The sequence below is a fragment of the Enhydra lutris genome, unplaced genomic scaffold, assembly GCF_002288905.1.
Source record: "Enhydra lutris kenyoni isolate GAN:26980312 unplaced genomic scaffold, ASM228890v2 scaffoldscaffold1, whole genome shotgun sequence".
In the NCBI taxonomy this organism is placed as follows: domain Eukaryota; kingdom Metazoa; phylum Chordata; class Mammalia; order Carnivora; family Mustelidae; genus Enhydra; species Enhydra lutris.
In genome coordinates this window covers 97,819,064-97,840,627 of record NW_019154085.1, presented here as the reverse complement: position 1 = coordinate 97,840,627, position 21,564 = coordinate 97,819,064, and the positions used below count along the sequence as shown (strand labels likewise).

At 37.5% G+C, this 21,564-nt stretch overlaps 1 protein-coding gene across 1 annotated transcript in view; it reads right to left on the bottom strand.

Annotated features, from left to right (window-relative positions):
* Positions 1-21,564, bottom strand: part of LOC111140922 (NCK associated protein 5) — a 784,669-nt gene that overhangs the window by 560,889 nt on the left and 202,216 nt on the right. Inside the window, exon 2 of the mRNA XM_022493188.1 lies at positions 7,924-7,997. Coding sequence (XP_022348896.1) covers positions 7,924-7,997 — 74 coding nt within the window. The remainder of the gene's footprint in view (positions 1-7,923; positions 7,998-21,564) is intronic.

Sequence of the window (21,564 nt, the reverse complement as noted above, 5' to 3'; positions counted from 1 at the left end):
ACCCAGGGCTTCAGAGCTCTAAGACACCTAAATGCTTCCTTGTTCCTCTAAAGCAGCAGCATCAGGCTACAGTAAGCATCCTCTGGGATAAGGATCAGCCCACCAGCCCCCCTGCACACGGTCCAGGGATGACCTAACTGTTGAAGCATGTGGCAATACCCAGTTTCCAGAGTTCTGATTTATTCTCCCTTATGCTGGGCAGAGGGCATGACTTAGAGGCAACGCTCTTATCTCGGCAGGGGTTTTGAGACTGTCTGCATCTCTCAAACAACCCCTGGTGGGTAATTGAGAAGTGACATTGATGGGTTTCCAGGGTGGCCCTTGTGCTTACACTTGCCCTAGAATCCAGCTAGGATTTAGAAATCCAGCCCAAGGGTTGAGAGGAGGGGAAGATGATGTAAAGCGTGCTAGCCCCCATCCCCTTTGACCCCGGCAGAGCGAGACAGAGGTGCAGAGCTGGGAGACCATGTGCTCTTATTGAGTTGGCATTAGCATGAGGTTTGCTTTCAGAGTGTTTATTGCTATTACAGACACTGAGCTCTCTCTGTTTGCTACACATTCTATTCCCCAGAGATAGCCTCTTTTTCTCCTGAAGGGATTTAGAAAACAAATCACAGTTCTTATTTTATTTGGTGTCCACCATTAAGAATTCATGCAGAGCAGTCTTACTTGTAGCCAATTAAGATCTCCCAGTGGAAGTCTATGATTACAGCAAAAGCAACCTGTTTAATACTTGGCATCTCCTTAGTCTACATAAATTAACCCCATGAGGGTAGGGATGTGCTAATTCTTAAGATGCCTGGATAATTTGATTCGAAAATCCAAGATACATAGAGGATAAATCTTCAGGAGCCCTGGGCTTGACTTTTCTCAGGGCATAAGTGCTTCTGCTTCTTAATTCTAGAAGATTTCTAGATAACACATTAAGAAAAGACTTTTCTTTTCCCAGGGATAGACAGGGTAAGGGCATCCAGCCTCTCAGTAAGCAGTTTTAATATCACTCACATTATATACAAACCGAGATTAGAACTAAGATGAATTTTAGGCAGTCGCGCCAATTATTTCTGCCCGCGCCCCCCAATCTGCCACCAAAATGTGTAAATATATTGAAATTATGGAAAACATGAATATTTGCAAGGTGGATCATTTCATTTCAGTGTTCACTCTTAGATAAGCAGCATTTTGAATCACGGGAATAAAATATTTTTGTCCATTTTTTCCCTTACCTCTTTCCTTAGAATAAGAATCACAGATAAGCCAGAATGCAAAAGTCTATTTTAAAGAATTTTGGAAGCACAAAAATACCCAGAATTGCCAAAGCAATCTTCAGAAATGACAAAGCTGGAGGTAGCACACTCTCAGATTTCAAGATACACTATAGAGTTGTAGTAATCAAAAAAAATATGGTACTGGCACAAAGCAGACAGACGGATCAATGGAAGAGGATAGAGATCTCAGAAGTAAACCCATGTATTTATGGTCAATTAATCTATGACAAAGAAGGCAAGAGTATACAATCTCTTCAATAAATGATGTTGGAAGAACTGGACAGCTACAGGCAAAAGAACGAAACTGAACCACTTTCTTACACCATATACAAAAATAAACTCAAAATGGTTTGAGGACCTAAATCTGAGACCTGAAGTCATAAAACTCTCCTAAGAAAACATAGGCAGTAGTCTCTTGGACACCATTCTTAGCAACATTTTTATGGTTATGCCTCTTCCTGCAAGGGGAACAAAAGAAGAATCAACTACTGGGAGTTGACCTAAGTACAAAGCTGTTGTACCACAAAGGAACCATCCACAAAACAAAGAATGACCCACTGAATAGAAGATATTTGCAAATGATATATAAGATACTGGGTTAATATCCAAAATATACTTTAAAAATACTTACACAATTCAACACCAAAAAAAAAAAAACCCCAAATAATTTGATTAAACATAGGCAGAGAATCTAAATGGAAAATTTTCCAAAGAAGACATATAGATGGCCAACAGACACATGAGAAAATGCTCTGCATCACTCATCATCAAGGAAATGCAAATCAAAACCATAATGAGATATCACCTTATGCCTGTCAGAACAGCTAAAACCAAATGGAAATAACAAATTTTGGTGAAAATGTGGGGAAAAGGAAACCCTTGTAAACTGTTGGTAGGAATATAAATTGGCACAAACAGTGGAAAACAGTATAGAGGTTCCTCAAAAAAATTAAAAATAGAAATACCATATGATCCAGTAATTCTACTATTGGGTACTGGAATTTCATTTACCCAAGGAAAACAAAAATGCTAATTTAAAAAGATATATGCACCCCTATGTTTATTGCAGCATTATTTATAACAGTAAATATGGAAGCTTCCCTAAGTGTCCACTGATAAATAATATATGATTTTACACAGACACATACACACACATACACATACACAGATACACTATGAAATATTATTTAGCCACAAAAAAAAATAACGAAATCTTGCCATTTGTTCCAAACATGGGTAAACCTAGAGGGCAGTATGCTAACTGAGAAGTCAGAGGAAAATGAATACCATATAATTTTACTTATATGTAGAATCTTAAAAATGAAACAAACGAAACAGTTTGGAAACAGCCTCCTGCAGAGAACAAGATGGTGACTGTCAGAAGGGATGGGAGATGGGTGAAAAGGTTAAAGGGATCAAGAGGTACAAAGTTCATTTATAAAATATCTAAGTCAGGATATATAAATACAGCATAGGGATTATAGTCATTAACACTGTAATAATGTTGTGTGGTGACCAGTGGTAACTATCCTTATGGTGGTGAGCCTTTTGTAATGTACAGATTTGTTGAAACACTATGTTGTATACCTGAGACTAGTAACATTGTATGTCAATTATAATTCAAAACAGGTTTCTTGAAGTTTGGATACACTAAAATTATAACTTTATTGTTGTAAGGGGTAGGCCTTAGGGGATTTTATATCAACAAGGACCTATCCATGGTTTTTAATTAGGCATCTTATTCCCTTTGAGGTTGTAGGAAACCATCACTTTTCCCCTTGAGGAAGAAGATGTTAAATGCTTTACTCGGGCCAACATAGCTTGTAATCAATAGTTGTTCAGATACTTGGAATTTGTTACTGAGGTTTAGGCTGCCACTCAGGAAAATGGGTGCTGAACTAGAAATGGTCTTTTCCTATGTTTACATTCCCCTTTTACTAAAAACCTGGATTCCTAACTATTAGCTGATCTTTAATTATAGTACCCATCCCAGTACCAGTGAGGTAAAGGAAGAGAAGAAATAGTTACAACCACGTTTTTGTATATTCCATTATTGAACTGGAGAGATCACTATTTCTCAAAATGCGCTCTTTGGAACTTTAGTCAGACTAGATGCTGCAAGAAAGATGGGATTTTTTTTTTTAAGAAGTCAAAGTTTTATTTTATATACCATATTTGATATTCATAGCACACGTTAGCCATTTAAGTGACTCCGTAAAGTTCTAGAATTCAAACATTTTAAAAGTTGGGTTTTCCTAGAGTATCTCAAATTTGACCACAGGGTAACTGATTTAAAAAAAAAAAAAAAAATCAGTAACAGCTACCCAGGGCATTCATTTTTCTTGGAATGTGCTTAAGAAAATGCTCATAGATCATTTAGATTACTGTCTTCAGCAGAGAGGAAAGAGGATTCTGACTTCTGGGGAACATGTGGAAAATGTCTGGAGACATTTTTGGTTGTCCCAACAGAGGGTTTGGTACTGGAATGTGGTGGGTAGGATGATGTTAAACAACTTAAAATGCACAAGACAACCTTATTCCCATCCCCCAAGGTAAAGAATGGTCTAGCCCCAAATGTCAATAGTGCCTTCACTGAAATCCCTAGCTTTTTCAAATGGGACTCTGATCTGGGATTTGTGGGCTAGTAGTTGGCATTTTGTATTCAGCAGATCTTGTCATTTAATTTTGGTCATGAAGACCTTATTCTTTATGTACAGCCTATCAATAACACTGTCTCCAATTCAAGCTATGAAAATCTGAACTGAACACTTGGATATTGTCTGGTTGAGTTATTAGCCAGCCACTAAGTATCTTTGCTATTTTAGTGGTTTCTACTTATGTTCTTGGAAGCTTTCTATGATACATGCGTTAAATACTACAAAATGATCCAGCTGCATAATTAGAGAAAAATAAGATTAAACATGTATTTGTACATGTTATAGAAATGTTTTATCTTAACCATCATGGGTTTCAAATAATCTCAGTGTTAAGGAAACTTAGATACTAGCTTTACTGATAGCTTCTTTTTACAGAAAAGGAAACTCATTCCAGAGATGATATCCCTGTGGCCAGTTTGGGGAGGCCAGGCCAAGAGTCCAAGGCTCCAAAACTCACAGTCTTCTTTCCATTTCTATGGTATTATGCCACTTCCATTTTTCACACTTAATTTCACATGTGATATGGAAGAGTCATTAACACCATAAATATTCATGAATTCAGTGTGTATCTTCCAACTGTTTGTGTTTGTTCTAAACTCTTAATCTGAATCTGTGAATGGATAAAAATTTCTATCAAATGTTAGAAGAAAGATTTTTTCAGTAGCTGTTTTTTTTTTACAATCTCTCTTGTCAGTCAGATATATTTAGCCAAATCAGAAATGGTAGCAGATGATATAAAAAGCATTAGGTATAAAAGAGCCTTTTTCTCCTATTCTTAACTATACACATTAAAACATATGAACATACAGAATTTAGCCTCCCATTTCAACATCTACTAGTAAACTAGTTGTCACTGGGAATGTTTCTTTTTCATCAAGCAGGGAGATACTGAGCAAAGAAGACCCACCCAGACTTGTGCTCAAGTCCTACTACACTGGGTTTTAGATTCTGACTCTACCTATTCAGATGAATTCACATGAGAGTTTTCTGTTGGTGTCAAAAAGTCTTTTTTGAGCTAAATGACTGCTCATTGCTAGATAGCTATATTTGAACTTCAAATTCCTTTGCAATTTGAAAGCCAGAGAAAGATTATAGGTCTATTTTAGTAGAATACTAAACAAGGCACCAAAATAACCAGTTATTCTAAGAGTATAATTAGGACAATATATTTGTGTCACCGCAGATGTTTATGTTATGATACAACTACAACCTATTAAAGAGTAGTAGCCACCTCCATGAAAAAAAAGGAAAGACTTATTTTTTGTATCTAATCTTATAACAAATCTTCAATCGGTCCCAGTCTTTCATCATTAAGTAAATAGCAATAGTATGCCATGTGTCTATCATGCTTTTGATCAATCCTCAAACACGGTAGCCATAAATTAATGCTGAATATAATTATTTTTAGAAATCTGGGGCACCTGGGTGGCTCAGTGGGTTAAACCTCTGCCTTCAGCTCAGGTCATGATCTCAGGGTCCTGGGATCGAGCCCCACATCGGACTCTCTGCTCAGCAGGGAGCCTGCTTCCTCCTCTCTCTCTGCCTGCCTCTCTGCCTACTTGTGATATTTCTGTCACATAAATAAATAAATAAATAAAAATCTTTAAAAAAAAAAAAGAAATCTAAGTATTCAGGATTTATCTAAGTTATATGTATGTTGAAATATAAATGGAAGACCGTCAGTTAAGATCAGTAGCATTGATAATAGCCCACTCCATGAAAATTGTAGCAACTACAAATCAAAGGCATAATACAAATCAGAAAAAAAGTTTATACTGTCTTATGGGGACGTTTTTTTAACTTCAGACAATCCAATTGTGCTTGAGTACATGACATGCTTCTTACAAACCTCTACACATCATAGATTGTCCCTAATTCAAGAAAGTACTTTAAAAATATAATCATAACCAGTAAGAATTTCCCCACCCTGCTCACTGTACGCTCACTGGCATAGCTTTCACCCAAAAATAATTTGGCTAGAATTGCAGTTATGACATTGTGCTAACCATCAAAAAGCCTACCACTTCAAGTCAGCCAAGATCTGTTTATAAAATATAATCAAGGATAATTTCATGATTCAATAAATAGTATATAAATTTGCTATTATTGATTTTCATTTTCTTTTCAATAAGACCCATTTCTGTCTTCTCCCTGATAGTTTTTCTGACTATTCAAATGTCATTATTGCCCTTTATTGTTATTCAAATGAAGCTTTTTTATTAGATCCTCTGCCACTATGTATAAGGCTTTGCTTTTTCAGCAGCAATAATTCTATTTCTGAAGGAAAATAGAAGTGATAGCACACAAAGCTCTGAGCTCTTACTTTATGTTAGGTTAAGTCTATGCCTGAAATTATATTTTAATTTAATCCAATCCAAGAAGACCAAAAGATTTTTATTAGCTACCTTATCAAAGAAGGAAAACATTCTTTTCCATGCAGGTTTTTTTGGTTCAAAGACCCATGGAACTCTACTCCTCCCCAATGATGTATATAAGACATGCTTACTGACCAAATTAAAGTCTAATTTCTTTCATCAGATGGTATTCATCATTTTTTGTGTATACTTTTTCTTTCAAAAGATAGGGAAAACCAAATATTCTATATAAAGAGTTGGAAGTAAATTATATAATTCATTTAAATAACATTTTGCACCTTGGAGGAGATCTATGCGAAATATAACTTGAAATATACATAACTATAAATAATTTGTGGTTGTCTTCATTAATAAAATACATTGGTTTACAAAAGAAAACTTTACCAACACCATTTATAGCTCTCAAAAACACATCTAACAGTATCACAGAGAGGTATATAAAATTAACTTGTATGTCTGCTAGCAGGAAGCAGACTTAAAAATTATTTACTTTTGTAATCCTACTTTTTCCGTACAGAGAAATAGAGGGTCTACTACTATAAGCACAGATCTGTTCTTTAGCAGGGAGACTAATACAAAGGACAAAACAAATGAAATTATTAGGCACTAAGACTAAGAACTACAATCCTTCAGAGAGGACAGATTTCAAGGTTTTTGGGATGCCTTAAGAAGGGGTAGTCTAGCCTGGTACAGAGACTGATGGTGATACATTTGGGTGAGGTTGGCAAGAAAGCCACAGGGTTAGCAAATCTTTACCCACACTCTCTGGGTATCTCCTCCATGCTGCCAGGAAATAAGAAATAATGGCCTTCAGGGGCTTACTGACCCTGGGGAGACAAAGCTAATTACATTAAACAATTCTGGTACAATGTGAGCCATCATGTAATTAAACCCTAGCATATTTGTTCCAAATAACAGGACCTATAGTAATTTAGGAAAAGGAATAGCAGATCCCATTGGAACATGGATGCAGAGCATGAGCACCGGGGTCCTAAAGATCTAGAAAATAACAACGCAATCGTTTCAATCAGCCTCAATTCCCGAGAGGCCCGAGGGAACGAGACACTTGAGAATACGCCCTTTATGATATTAACCTCTTTATCCAGTTTACCTGCACCAATATTCTCCCATACCTTTCTTCACTGAGCATCAGAACTCACCACACAGAACAAAAAACTAAACACAAGAGGCCTACAGAACAGCATTCTTAAAATATTCTCCGTTAATATGAAGAGAAGCAGACATTTAAAGCAGCTGTATTCAACTTTTCAATTACATAAAAATCTTAATCTTTAAGCAGGCAAGGGTCAGAGAATTGGATTCTAGTTTCCACAATGAAAGTTATGTAGCCTTGGATAAATTAATTTCTTGACCTTGACAAAGTGTCATGATTTCCACCATCCTCCTGGCTCTGAGCAGGTCCTTGACTCAAGGACAACTCCTGGCACTGTTGCTTTACTTTGATTAAAGGAATACAATTTCCTAAGGAGCCTCTGGTGACTTGCTTCCGAAGGTGTTTTGACACTAAGGGCAAGAAGAGAAAGTATGCCGACTCCCTGCCTCCGTGATCAACACGGAAGATAATCAAGGCTGCTCTGAGTTCTAGGCATGCGTTTCACTCACCTCCATAGATTTCTGTGTTGTTCCTCGAGCTGAGTTAGAAGATGCTCAATGTATTTATTGGAGTCCATGTATTCCTGCATATGCAGACACACAAAGACAAATAAAGCCTCATTACAATCGTCACCAGAATTCAGACTATCTATCTTTACAGGAAAGATTTTTGACAAGATAATCCCTGGTCCCTCTCAGTTCTAGGAATCAGGGTATCTGTAACGAATATGCAGAGTTCCTCGGAGATGTCCTTGGATCATTCTATAAACAGAGAACTGGAAGTTCTATAGAGTCAGCATGAAAACCCTCTGATTCACAGAAGAAAGCTAAATTTCCTAGTTATCTACATTGTGGTCCGTATATTCTACCATATAGAAATAAGCAAGCCAAGGGCACCTGGATGGCTCAGTCATAAGTGGCTGACTCTTGATTTTGGCTCAGGTCATGAGCTCAGGATCCTGGGATCAAGCCCCACGGAGGGCTCTGTGCTCAGCAGGGAGTCTCCTTGAGGATTCTCTCTCCCTCTGCCCAGCCCGCCTCATGCTTGTGAGCTCTCTCTCTCAAAATAAATAAATAAACAGATGGGTAAATTAATAAATAAATAAGCAAGCAAGCAAGCAAGCCAGTGTTGCTGCTGATCTTAGAAAATAAGAATAAAATAGACAAGACAGGTCTTGATTACAGTGATCTTAGGATATTTGCTTACTAGTAAAAACGCTACTTTTGAACTATATAAAATTCTTGATATATTCACTGGGCACATTGTTTACATGGATGCAATGTGTCCATTTTCCTGTATCTCCTTATATAAAAGCATAGTCTACTTTGCTTTGGGGGTTTGTGGGTTTGTTTTTTTTTTTATTTGGTTTGGGGTTTTTTTTTTTTTTTTGGTTGTTGCTGTTTGTTTGTTTGTTTTTTTGTTTTGTTTTGTTTTGTTTTTTTGTCTTATAGAAAAAGAACCTGGCTTCTAGGAAGCTATGAAAGCAAGGTATATTTTTTTAAATGTGTAAATTTTTGTCAATCAAACCGTATTTTAAAGAAACATTTCTGAAACCTAAGGAATCCCTTTGTAACATAGATTCATAGAAGTCCATAGGTTATTAAATAAAATTTTTTAAAATTAGTGATTTCTGCATATGAGGTTCATATGCAATAGTTTCAGTTGCTGATTATGGAGCAAAATACAATGTGTAAAGTTTTTCGTGATTGATTTCCTCCTGAACCCAATGCTTCTTTTACTTTCTATTTGAACATCTAGCCCACAGTCCTATGTCTCTAGTACATCTGCCTTAGATGGACTAGGGTACAATGGTTTCAGTGTTAAGGTACCCATGAAAGTTATCGTTTTGTTTCTTATGGATTTGAGATAAACTGGGAAATTTGATTAATACTGATTCGTTCTGAAATAGATTTGTTTTGATTGAGTGCTTTATATAATCGCTTGCTCCTATAAGTGTATATCTCTTATAATGGGGGAGGGTGGAAAATACACAGTAAGAATTGAGCTGATACTTTGGAAAAAGTCCTTTCCTGAGTTTCTGGACCTGGATCGACCCATTTACCCCCCCCCCCCTTTTTTTTTACTTTCTATAATATTTCAATTAGGCTAAACAGCACACCATATCTTTACCTAGCTAAAACTGCTGTTCTCTAATGGTATAAGGTTGTTGCAGATAATTAGCTGAAGAGTTTTATTCTTATTAAAGAATATTCTTCTTCAGGTTAATTATATAAAAAAGACCATTAGTCATATCAAAACCAAAGCAGAAATCTGTTAATGCAGAAAGTTATAATAGTTTGTATGTATGGTACTAAGTATCCTGATCAAAATTTAAAGAAGATTTAGAACCCTCAAAGTTATCAAAGACATTACTTTTCAAATACATCCATCAACATTTTTAAACACTGTTTCCAATTAGAAACAAATACATAAATCTCAAAGTCACTCATCCATTCTTTATTCAATTGCTTTTCCAAAATGTACTATACTCCAAATGCTATTCTAAATTTCCTTCACAGAGTAATAACGAAGAGGGCAAAAGTTCCTGCTCTCAAAGAGCTTATAGTCTGCAGACAAAGACGTTACAAATGAATACACTGACTCCTGAGCACTGATATGCTATGAAGGAAACAGGAGGGATGAGAGAATGTAAATGAGGAAGAGTCATGACCCTTACAGAAAGTGGTTGGATGTAGACCCTGGGCAAATGATATTAAGCTAAGACCTGGAAAAGAAAAAGGAGGTAAGCATATAGAGAAAAGAGGGATGAGGGAAAGGAAATAGATTCTGCAAAGACTCCAATATGTGGTACTTGAGGAACAGAAAGGAAGCTAGTGAGGCTAGGCCCAGAGTGACCGGAGTGTGGCGTCTAGAATACAGTTGGTGAGCTAAGCAGGGGCAAATCATGAACAAGCTCTGGAAAACTGTTTGGACTAAAACCAATGGATTTGTTATTTTGTTCACTCTTCTTAGCTCAAGCCAGAGGATGAAGCTGAAAAGTTTGAGGACTACAGATAAGATCTTTGGATCAAGATTTAGGTTCAAATCCTGGTTTCAGTATTTACTAGCTCTGTCCTTGGGTAAAATTGTTTAGTCTCTCTAAGACTTACTTCCTTCATCTTCAGAGAGAGTATTAATAGTCAGTTCACAGAGATGTTATAAGAATTTAATAGTTTAAGTAAGCATGTATAACAGTGTCCACTAAGCACAGACTTTGTCATCATGTCACTCACCTCTTCTCACAGGCAAATTACTTCACAACGTGAAGGTAATATCCATTTTCTCTCATCTTACCCAATATCAGGATTTTAAGCACATGCTTCTAAGATTACAGTTGCTGAATATTAGAATAGGAAGTAAGAGATGGATAGTAACAAAACAGATTTTCAACCATTAAATGTAGGTGTCACTGAATTAGGATTTATAAGCTATTTAAAGTAACAATACTGGCAGCTTCTGTAACTTCACCCACATCCAGATGGCCAACAGACACATGAAAGGATGCCAATGTCACTCATCCTCAGGGAAATGCAAATCAAAATCACAATGGGATATCACCTCACACCAGTCAGAATGGCTAAAAAAAAACCCACAAGAAACACATGTTGGCGAGGATGTGGAAAAAAGAACTCACTTGTGCTGTTGGTGAGAATGCATGCAAACTGTGCAGCCACTGTGGAGAACTATATGGAGGTTCTTCAAAAAATTAAAAATAGAATTATCCTATGATCCAGTAATCACACTACTGGGTATTTATGCAAAGACTATGAAAACACTATTTTGAAAAGATATATGCACCCCTATGTTTATTGCAGCATTATTGATAATAGCCAAGTTATGGAAGCAGCCCAAATGTCCATGGATAAATAAATGGATAAAGAAGAGGTGGTAGATATATGCAATGGAATACTACTCAGCCATTAAGAAGAAATTAAATCTTGCTATTTGCAACAACATGTATGGATCTAAATGGTACAATGCTAAGCAAAATAAGTCAGTGATAGAAAGACAAATGCCATATGATTTCATTCATATGTGAAATTTAAGAAACAAAACAAATGAAAAAAGAAAAAGAGAGACAAATCAGGAAACTCTTTTAAGTATAGAGAACACACTGCTGGTTACCAGAGGGAAGGTAGGTGGGGGTGGGTGAAATAGGTGAAGGGGATTAAGAGTACACTTACCATGATGAACACTAAGTAATGTATAGAATTGTTGAATTACTATATTGTATACCTGAAACTAATATAACACTGTACATTAACTATACTCACATTAAAATTTAAATTTAAAATTTAAAGTGAATTTTTAAATGAAATAAAAAATGAAAATTTAAAATAAAAAATATATATATTTACATGAATAATATTAAGATTCCCACTAACTGCTCCATGATACTGAGATAAGCTAGGTGGGAGTGCTCCGTAGTATCTGGGTAGGATATCCCTGGGTCAAGCCAGGAAACCATTACCTGCATGAATACCAGAGTGTGTTATTGTTAAGGTGAAATGAAGAAGTCAAATCTTATTCAGAAGACAGCAGTTATCGGAAAAAAAAAAAAAAGCCAACTCATATAAAGGCCTCCTGGCCTATTATTTTCATCTTAACTAAAACTTACACAAAACTTCATTGTGTTAGGCATTGTGCTAATAAGCACTTTCATAATACTTTCTAATTTAATCTCAATAACCCCATTAGGTAGATACTAGTATTACCTGCATATTGAAAGTGAGGTAACAGACTTCCAGTGTCATATTGCAAGGAAAAGGCAGAGCCAGGATTTGAATCCTGCTATGAATGCAGTCCAGAACCACTCTGTGTGACCATCCTGCTGAACTTTTCATCCCTACTTTCTATGTATATGCTATTCCTTTTGCCTAGAACACTTAACCAAAATAACAATAGTGGTAACAGTAATAAAATGTACTATTAAAATTAAATAAACAAAGTAGTTCTGCCCATTTTTCCATAAAACTAATTATAGTGATAACTATGAGGTCTTAACCCATGTAATAAGGGGAAAGAAATTAGGATTATGAATTTTCCCTCTTTTGAGCTTTAGTTTTCTCCATAGCATTCTCCCTTCTAACATCCAATATATTTTACTTGACTATTTTTTGGTAGCGCTTATACTCCACACTCATCTCTCCCCAACCACACACATACACACACACACACACACATACACACACCCGCACACACACGGCTAACTGAAATGAATTGAGGGAAAAAAAAGTATGATGCTTACATATACTTTCTGTTTAATGAATTAATTTTTACCCTGGCTAAAAGAATTTAAGCAACATCGTCACACATTTATTGTTTCTATTCCCTGAATTGGAAAAAATAGTTAACTAATAAGAAATCGCTCATTTTATAAGAATAAAATCAGATCATTCCACTGGGAACCACTATTATCCACCCAGCTGGAGATTAACTCCAAGGAAACAATGGGCGGTGAGGGCAGTGGAGCTGCAGGGGTTCACAGTGAGCTACAGTCATATCAACTGCAACATAGTAGCTACTACACCTACAGCAAGAGCTTGGGGATAAAGCACATACAGGATGTTATTAAACAGGGTCTCCAGTATTCCAAAGCATCAAAGGCAAAGACACAAAGAAAGGGCATGGCAAGACCTCATCTCACTAAAACATAGCTCTCCAAACTGCCTGAAAGACACTGGATATTTGGGAGCGCTTAGACAAAATTTTTTTATAAATGCAGATGGAGGAGCACCTAGGTGGCTCCGTTGATAAAGCAACTGCTTTCAGCTCAGGACTGAGCCCCACATTGGTCTCCCTGCTCCATGGGGAGCCGGTTTCTCCCTCTCCCTCTGCCCCTCCCCACCCTAGCTCTCCCTATCTGTCTCTCTCGAATAAATTAATTAACTAAATCTTTAAAAGTAAATAAATAAATAAATGCAGATGGACAGGAAGTAGAATGTATGCTCTCTGTTGGCTATACCAGATCTGGATGGATCACTTCAGAATAAGCACATTGAAAACATACAATATAAAACCCATAGCAAAGAATAAAAGGACAAGAAATAGAGAACATCACCCTCAGTCAGAAGATGGGGTTTCCCTCTTGAAAATGATTAAGAAAAACATGAAAGCATTATAGAAAAACCTTAACATGTTCAATAGTTTCCATAAAGGCATGGACCCTCTGAAACATGTGCAGAAAGCTGTAAGGGGGTAAAAAAAAAAAAAAAAAAAAAAAAAAAAGGACAGGGACTGAGATGAAAAGATAGCCAATTTAACTTTTTTTAAGATGTTATTTATTTTAAAGAGAGAGAAAGTGCATGCATAGCAATAGTAGGGGGAGGGGCAGAGGGAGAGAATCTGTGTTGTTGTTAAAGATTTATCTATTCTATAGAGAGAGACAGTGAGAGAGGGAACAGGAGCAGGGTAAGTGGGAGAGGGAGAAGAAGGCTTCCCACTGAGCAGGGAGATTTATGCAGGGCTCAATCCCAGGACTCTGGGACCAGAACCTGAGCAGAAGGCAGACACTTAAGGACTGAGCCACCCAGGTGCCACAGAGTGGGAGAAAATCTTAAGCAGACTCCTCACTGAGCTTGGAGCCTACCTGGGACTCAATCTCATGACTCTGAAATTGTGATCTGAGCCAAAACCAAGAGACTGACAACTGAGCCACCAGCCACCATGATAGCCCAATTAATTTTTATAAAACAGGACAAGCTGAAGTAACAAAATTAAATAAAAAGGTACCTCGGTGAGCTAAGAATTTCAAGGAAATATACACTGCAAAAGCAAAATTGCAACCTGTTGATCCCCACTGTGATTTTTATTATGGGGTGACTCTCCCCACCATGGACTGGTACCTTAGCAAAATGCAAACAATTGATTTTGCTTTATTAGTATGGAACTAGTCACACAAATGAAGTCTACTTCTCAAGTCTCTCATCTAGAAACAATTCAGACTGGCTACTTAAATACTCACTAACTTTTCTGCTCCTTCTTTAGTAGGATTCACTTAGTGAGGACTGAAACTGCTGTAACTAGAGAAAAACATACACATATCTCCTCATTATCCTTGGTGCCAATGTTCACCATGTGCAACACAGCTTACCCATGAAGACTGTCACTTTCCCAAGTATTGCTCTGCCCAGCATGTACTCCCACGCCACTCACCACAAGGACTTCATTCAAAGTAATTAACTTGGTAAACATTCTATTCTACTCATTTTCTTTATGAAAAAAAAAAAAAAAAACACAACACCTTAGATACATACGTGGAACTGACAATAAAAGTACAAACACAGTCCTGCAGAGGACAAATGTAATCTAAGTTAATGAAGAAAAGATAAAGATGAAAAGAGAGACACAATTGATATTGGCTCAGAAAATGTAGGTTTGTCTGACAATTATGGCTCTTGAGTATTTCACAAGATTTGGAATGGAAATAATGATCAAAGAGATAATTAAAGAAATATTTCAGAACAGAGAGGAAAAAAAGAGTCTTGAATATGTGCATCAAAAGGGCTCATCCAGAGGAGTCAAGATGGTCGAGGAGTATCAGACTGAGATGACAGCAGGTTGTAGGAGTTCAGTTAGATAGTTATCAAACCATTCCAAACACCTACAAATCCAACAAAAGATTGAAGAGAAGAAGAGCAACAAATCTAGAAACAGAATATCGACCACTTTCTGAAATGTAGGACAGGTGGAGAAGTGAATCCGAAGCCATGGGAAGATAGACTGTGTGGGGAGGGGCTGGCTCCTGACAAGCAGCAGAGCAACGGAGCACAAAATCAGAACTTTTAGAAGTCATCTCCACTGAGGGACATCACTCCAGAGGCTAAGCGGGGTTGGAGTCCTCGTGGGGAAAGTGTGGTCTCAAGTCCCACAGGGTCACAGAAGGATCGAGGGTGTCTGAGTGTAGCAGAGCTCACAGGTATCAGAGCGGGGAAGCCGGCTACAGAGATGGAGCCAAGGAGTGAGATCTCAGCTTGGGGTGACCTTAAACTGTGATCTGTGGCACAGTCGGGCCATTGCTCTTTGAGCAGGGACCCCATAAGTGGCAGATCTGGGGAAACCAACCTTCATCTGCCAGAAGAGCAGAGCAGCAGGATCTGCTGGGTTTGGAGACTCTGGGCTGGGCTGTGTGCCAGAGACAGAGACAGGGGCTGTGTGCTTGGTCACAGGCCAGGTGAGCTCGGAGCGTGGCCAGAGACCAGGAAGACAGGAGTGATTGAGCGCTTTTCTTTGATGGCGCACTGAGGAGTGGGGCCCCAAGCTCCCTGCTCCTCTGGGCCAGAGATTGGGAGGCCACCATTTTCATTCCTGTCCTCCAGAGCTCTACAGAAAGCATTCAGGGAACAAAAGCTCCAGAGAGTGAACCCAAACAGATTACTTAGCCTGGCCCCTGGCAAGGATGGTGCAATTCCACCTTGGGCAAAGACATTTAAGAATCACTGCAACAGGGGCACCTGGGTGGCTCAGTGGGTTAAGCCGCTGCCTTCGGCTCAGGTCATGATCTCAGAGTCCTGGGATCGAGCCCCGCATCGGGCTCTCTGCTCAGCAGGGAGCCTGCTTCCTCCTCTCTCTCTGCCTGCCTCTCTGCCTGCTTGTGATCTCTCTGTCAAATAAATAAATAAAAAATCTTAAAAAAAAAAAAAAAAAGAATCACTGCAACACGCCCCTCCCCAGGAAGATCAGCAAGAACATCCATCCAAGACCAAGCTCACTGATCAAGGAGAACTGCAGAATTCCACAGGAGGGGAAAGCAAAGCATGGAATTCATGGCTTTCTCCCCATGATTCTTTAGTCTTCCAAAGTTAAATTTTTAAAATTTTTTTTTCTTATTCTAATTTTTAACTTTTCCTCTTTCTTCCTTTAACCATTTTTAACTAGTTTATCTTGACAATAACTTTCTAAAAATAAATATCTTTAAACCTTCATCATTATAGTCATATTTTATCCTTCATTCTATCTAACTTAACTTTTGTAAACAAATGGAGTTGTTTCTTCTAAAAAATTTTGGAATAAAACTTCTTCTAATAGATCAAAATGTACCCTAAATCTAGCACAGGGCTTTGTTCTAATCTCCAGCCTGAACAAATTCTCTCTACTTTCTTTTTCTTTCTTTTCCCAAACAATTTATCATATCAACTCCTTTTTAGAAATTTTTTACAATTTTCATCTTTACAGTCATATTCCATCCCTTCATCGTGTTTACCCTTATTTTTGTATACATATATATAAGTTTTTATTTCTTTAAAATTTTGAGAGGTAGTTTCTTCTGAGAGACCAAAATACACCCAAAATCAAGTGGGTGGCTCTGTTCTATTCACCAGCCATACACACACACACACACACACACACACACACAAACACACACACATATATATAAATTAAAAAAAAAATTTTTTTGGAGCTTATTTTTACCCGCTTCCTTCTCCCGCCAATTTGGGGTCTCTTCTGATTTGGTTAATGCATATTTTTCTGGGGGTTTTGCCACCCTTTTAGTATTTTATTCTCTCATTCATATATTCTTATCTGGATAAAATGACAAGGTGGAAAAACTCAACACAAAAAAAAGAATAAGAGGCAGTATTGAAAGCTAGGGCCTTAGTCAATCGGACATTGGTGATATGTCAGATCTAGAGTTCAGAATGATGATTCTTCAGGTGCTAGCTGGGCTCAAAAAAGGCATGAAGATATTAGAGAAACGCTGTCTGGAGAAATAAAAGCCCTTTCTGGAGAAATAAAAGAAGTAAAATCTAACCAAGCTGAAATTTAAAAAGCTATTAATAAGGTACAATAAAAAATGTAGACTTTTACTGTTAGGATAAATGAGGCAGAAGAGAGAATTAGTGATATAGAAGACCAAATGACAGACAATAAAGAAGCTGAGCAAAAGAGACACAAACAACTACTAGACCACGAGGGGAGAATTTGAGAGATAAGTGATACCATACGTTGAAACAATATTAGAATAATTGGGATTCCAGAAGAAGATGAAAGAGAGAGGGGGGGCAGAAGGTATATTGGAGTGAATTGTTGTAGAGAATTTTCCTAATATGGCAAAGGGAACAAGCACAAAAATCCAGGAGGTGCAGAGAACCCCCTCACAATCAATAAAAATAGATCCACACTCTGTCATCTAATAGTAAAAATTAAAAGTCTTAGTGACAAAGAGAAAATCCTGAAAGCAGCCAGGGATGAGAAGTCTGTAGCACACAGTGGTAAAAACATTAGATTGGCAGCAGACTTAACCACAGAGACCTGGCAGGCCAGAAAGAGCTGGCATGATATATTCAGAGCACTAAATGAGAAAAACATGCAGCCAAGAATATTATATCCAGCTAAGGATATCATTGAAAATAGAAGGAAAGATAAAAAGATTCCAGGACAAACAAAAACTAAAAGAATTTGTAAACACAAAACCAACCCTACAGGAAATATTGAAAGGGGTCCTCTAAGCAAAGAGAGAGCCTAAAAGTAGTAGATCAGAAAGGAACAGAGAAAACATACAGTAACAGTCACCTTACAGGCAATACAATGGCATTAAATTCATATCGTTCAATAGTTACTCTGAGTATAAATGGGCAAAATGTCCCCAATCAAAAGACACAGGATATCAGAATGAATAAAAAAGCAAAACTCAGCAATATGCTGTTTACAAGAAACTCATTTTAGACCCAAAGACACCTCCAGATTTAAAGTGAGGGGGTGGAAAACAATTCACCATGCTAATGGACATCAAAAGAAAGCTGGGGTGGCAATCCTTATATCAGATCAATTAGATTTTAAGCCAAAGACTATAATAAGAAATGAGGAAGGACACTATATCATACTCAAAGGGTCTGTCCAACAAGAAGATCTAACAATTTTAAATACCTATGCCCCTAACATGGGAGCACCCAACTATATAAGCCAATTAATCACAAAATCAAAGAAACACATCGACAATAATACAATAATAGTAGGGGACTTTAACACTCCCCTCACCTGAAATGGACAGATCATCCAAGCAAAAGATCAACAAGGAAATAAAGGTTTTAAATGACACACTGGACCAGATGGACATCACAGATATATTCAGAACATTCCATCCCAAAGCAACAGAATACATATTTTTCTCTAGTGCACATGGAACATTCTCCAGAATAGATCACATCCTGGGTCACAAATCAGGTCTCAACCGATACCAAAAGACTGGGATCATTCCCTGCATTTTTTCAGACCACAATGCTCTGAAGCTAGAACTCAATCACAAGAGGAAAGTTGGAAAAGAACTCATATACATGGAGGCTAAAGAGCATCCTACTAAAGATGAATGGGTCAACCAGGAAATTAAAGAAGAATTGAAAAAAAAAATCATGGAAATAAATGATAATGAAAACACAACTGTTCAAATTCTGTGGGACACAGGAAGGGCAGTCCTGAGAGGAAAATATATAGTGATACAAGGCTTTCTCAAGAAACAAGAAAGTCTCAAATACACAACCTAGCTCTACACCTAAAGGAGCTGAAGAAAGAACAGCAAAGAAAGCCTAAACCTAGCAGGAGAAGAGAAATAATAAAGATCAGAGCAGAAATCAATGAAATAGAAACCAAAAAAACAATAGAACAAATCAACGAAACTAGGAGCTGGTTCTTTAAAAGAATTAATAAGATTGAAAAACCCCTGGTCAGACTTATCCAAAAGAAAAGAGAAAGGACCCAAATAAATATAATCATGAGTAAGAGAAGAGATATCACAACCAACACCAAAGAAATACAAACAATTATAAGAACATATTATGAGCAACTATATGCCAGCAAATTTGACAATCCAGAAGAAATGGATGCATTCCTAGAGAGTATAAACTACCAAAACTGAACCAGGAAGAAATAGAAAACCTGAACAGACCCATAACCAGTAAGGAGATTGAAGCAGTCATCAAAAATCTCCCAACAATCAAGAGCCCAGGGCCAGATGGCTTCCCAGGGGAATTCTACCAAACATTTAAAGAAGAATTAATACCTATTCTCCGGAAACTATTCCGAAAAATAGAAATGGAAGGAAAACTTCCAGACTCATTTGATGAGGCCAGCATTACCTTGATCCCAAAACCAGACAAAGACCCCATCAAAAAAGAGAATTACAGACCAATATCCTTGATGAACACAGATGCAAAAATTCTCACCAAAATACTAGCCAATAGGGTCCAACAGTACATTAAAAGGATGATTTACCACGACCAAGTGGGATTTATTCCAGGGCTGCAAGCTTGGTTCAACAGCTGCAAATCAATCAATGTGATAGAATACATTAATAAAAGAAAGAACAAGAATCATATGATACCCTCAATAGATGCTGAAAAAGCATTTGACAAAGTACAGCATCCTTTCTTGATCAAAACTCTTCAAAGTGTAGGGATAGAGAGTACATACCTCAATATCATCAAAGTGATCTACGAAAAATCCACAGTGAATATCTTTCCCAATGGAGAAAAACTGAGAGCTTTTCTGCTAAGGTCAGGAACACAGCAGGGATGTCCATTATCACCACTGCTATTCAACATAGTACTAGAAGTCCTAGCCTCAGCAATCAGACAACAAAAAGAAATTAAAGGCATCCAAATCAGCAAAGAAGTCAAACTCTCACTCTTTGCAGATGATATGATACTTTATGTGGAAAACCCAAAAGACTCCACTCCAAGTCTGCTAGAACTGCTAGAACAGGAATTCAATAAAGTGTCAGGATATAAAATCATGCACAGAAATCAGTTGCATTTCTATACATCAACAACAAGACATAAGAAAGAGAAATTAAGGAGTCAATCCCATTTACAATTGTACCCAAAACCAAAATACCCGGGAATAAACCTAACCAAATGGGCAAAGAATCTGTACTCAGAAAACTATAAAGTACTCATGAAAGATATTGAGGAAGGCACAAAGAAATGGAAAAATATTCCATGCTCATTGATTGGAATAACAGATATTGTGAAAATATCTATGCTACCTAATCTACACATTTAATGCAGTCCCTACCAAAATACCATCAACTTTTTTCAAATTAGTGGAAAGAATTATCCTAAAATTTATATGGAACCAAAGAAGACCCCAAATAGCCAGAGGAATGTTGAAAAAGAAAATCAAAGCTGGCAGCATCACAATTCCAGACTTCAAGATCTAATACAAAGCTGTCATCATCAAGACAGTATGGTACTGGCACAAGAACAGACACCTAGATCAATGGAACAGAATAGAGAGCCCAGAAATAGACCCTCAACTCTATGGTCAACTAATCTTTGACAAAGCAGGAAAGAATATCCAATGGAAAAAAGTCTCTTCAACAAATGGTGTTGGGAAAATTGGACAGCCACATGCAGAAAAATGCAACTGTACCATTTCCTTACACCACACACAAAAATAGACTCAAAATTGATGAAAGACCTCAATGTGAGAAAGGAATCCATCAAAATCCTTGAGGAGAACACAGGCAGCAATCTCTTCGACCTCAGCCGCAGCAACTTCTTCCTAGAAACGTCGCCAAAGGCAAGGGAAGCAAGGGCAAAAATGAACTATTGAGACTTCATTAAGATCAAAAGCTTTTGCACAGCAAAGGAAACAGTCAACAAAACCAAAAGACAACGGACAGAATGGGAGAAGATATTTGCAAACTACATATCAAATAAAGGGCTAGTATCCAAAATCTATAAAGAACTTATCAAACTCAAAACCCAAAGAACAAATTATCCAATGAAAAAATGGGCAAAGGACATGAACAGACATTTCTGCAAAGAAGACATCCAGATGGCCAACAGACACATGAAAAAGTGCTCCACATCAGTTGGCATCAGGGAAATACAGATCAAAACCACAATGAGATACCACCTCACACCAGTCAGAACGGCTAAAATTAACAAGTCAGGAAATGACAGATGCTGGTGAGGATGCGGAAAAAGGGGAACCCTCCATCACTGTTGGTGGGAATACAAGCTGGTGCAGCCACTCTGGAAAAGAGCATCAAGGTTCCTCAAAAAAGTTGAAAATGGAGCTACTCCATGACCCAGCAATCGCACTACTGTGTATTTACCTTAAAGATACAAATGTAGTGATCCATAGGGGCACGTGCACCTGAATGTTTATAGCAGCAATGTACATAATAGCCAAACTATGGAAAGAACCTA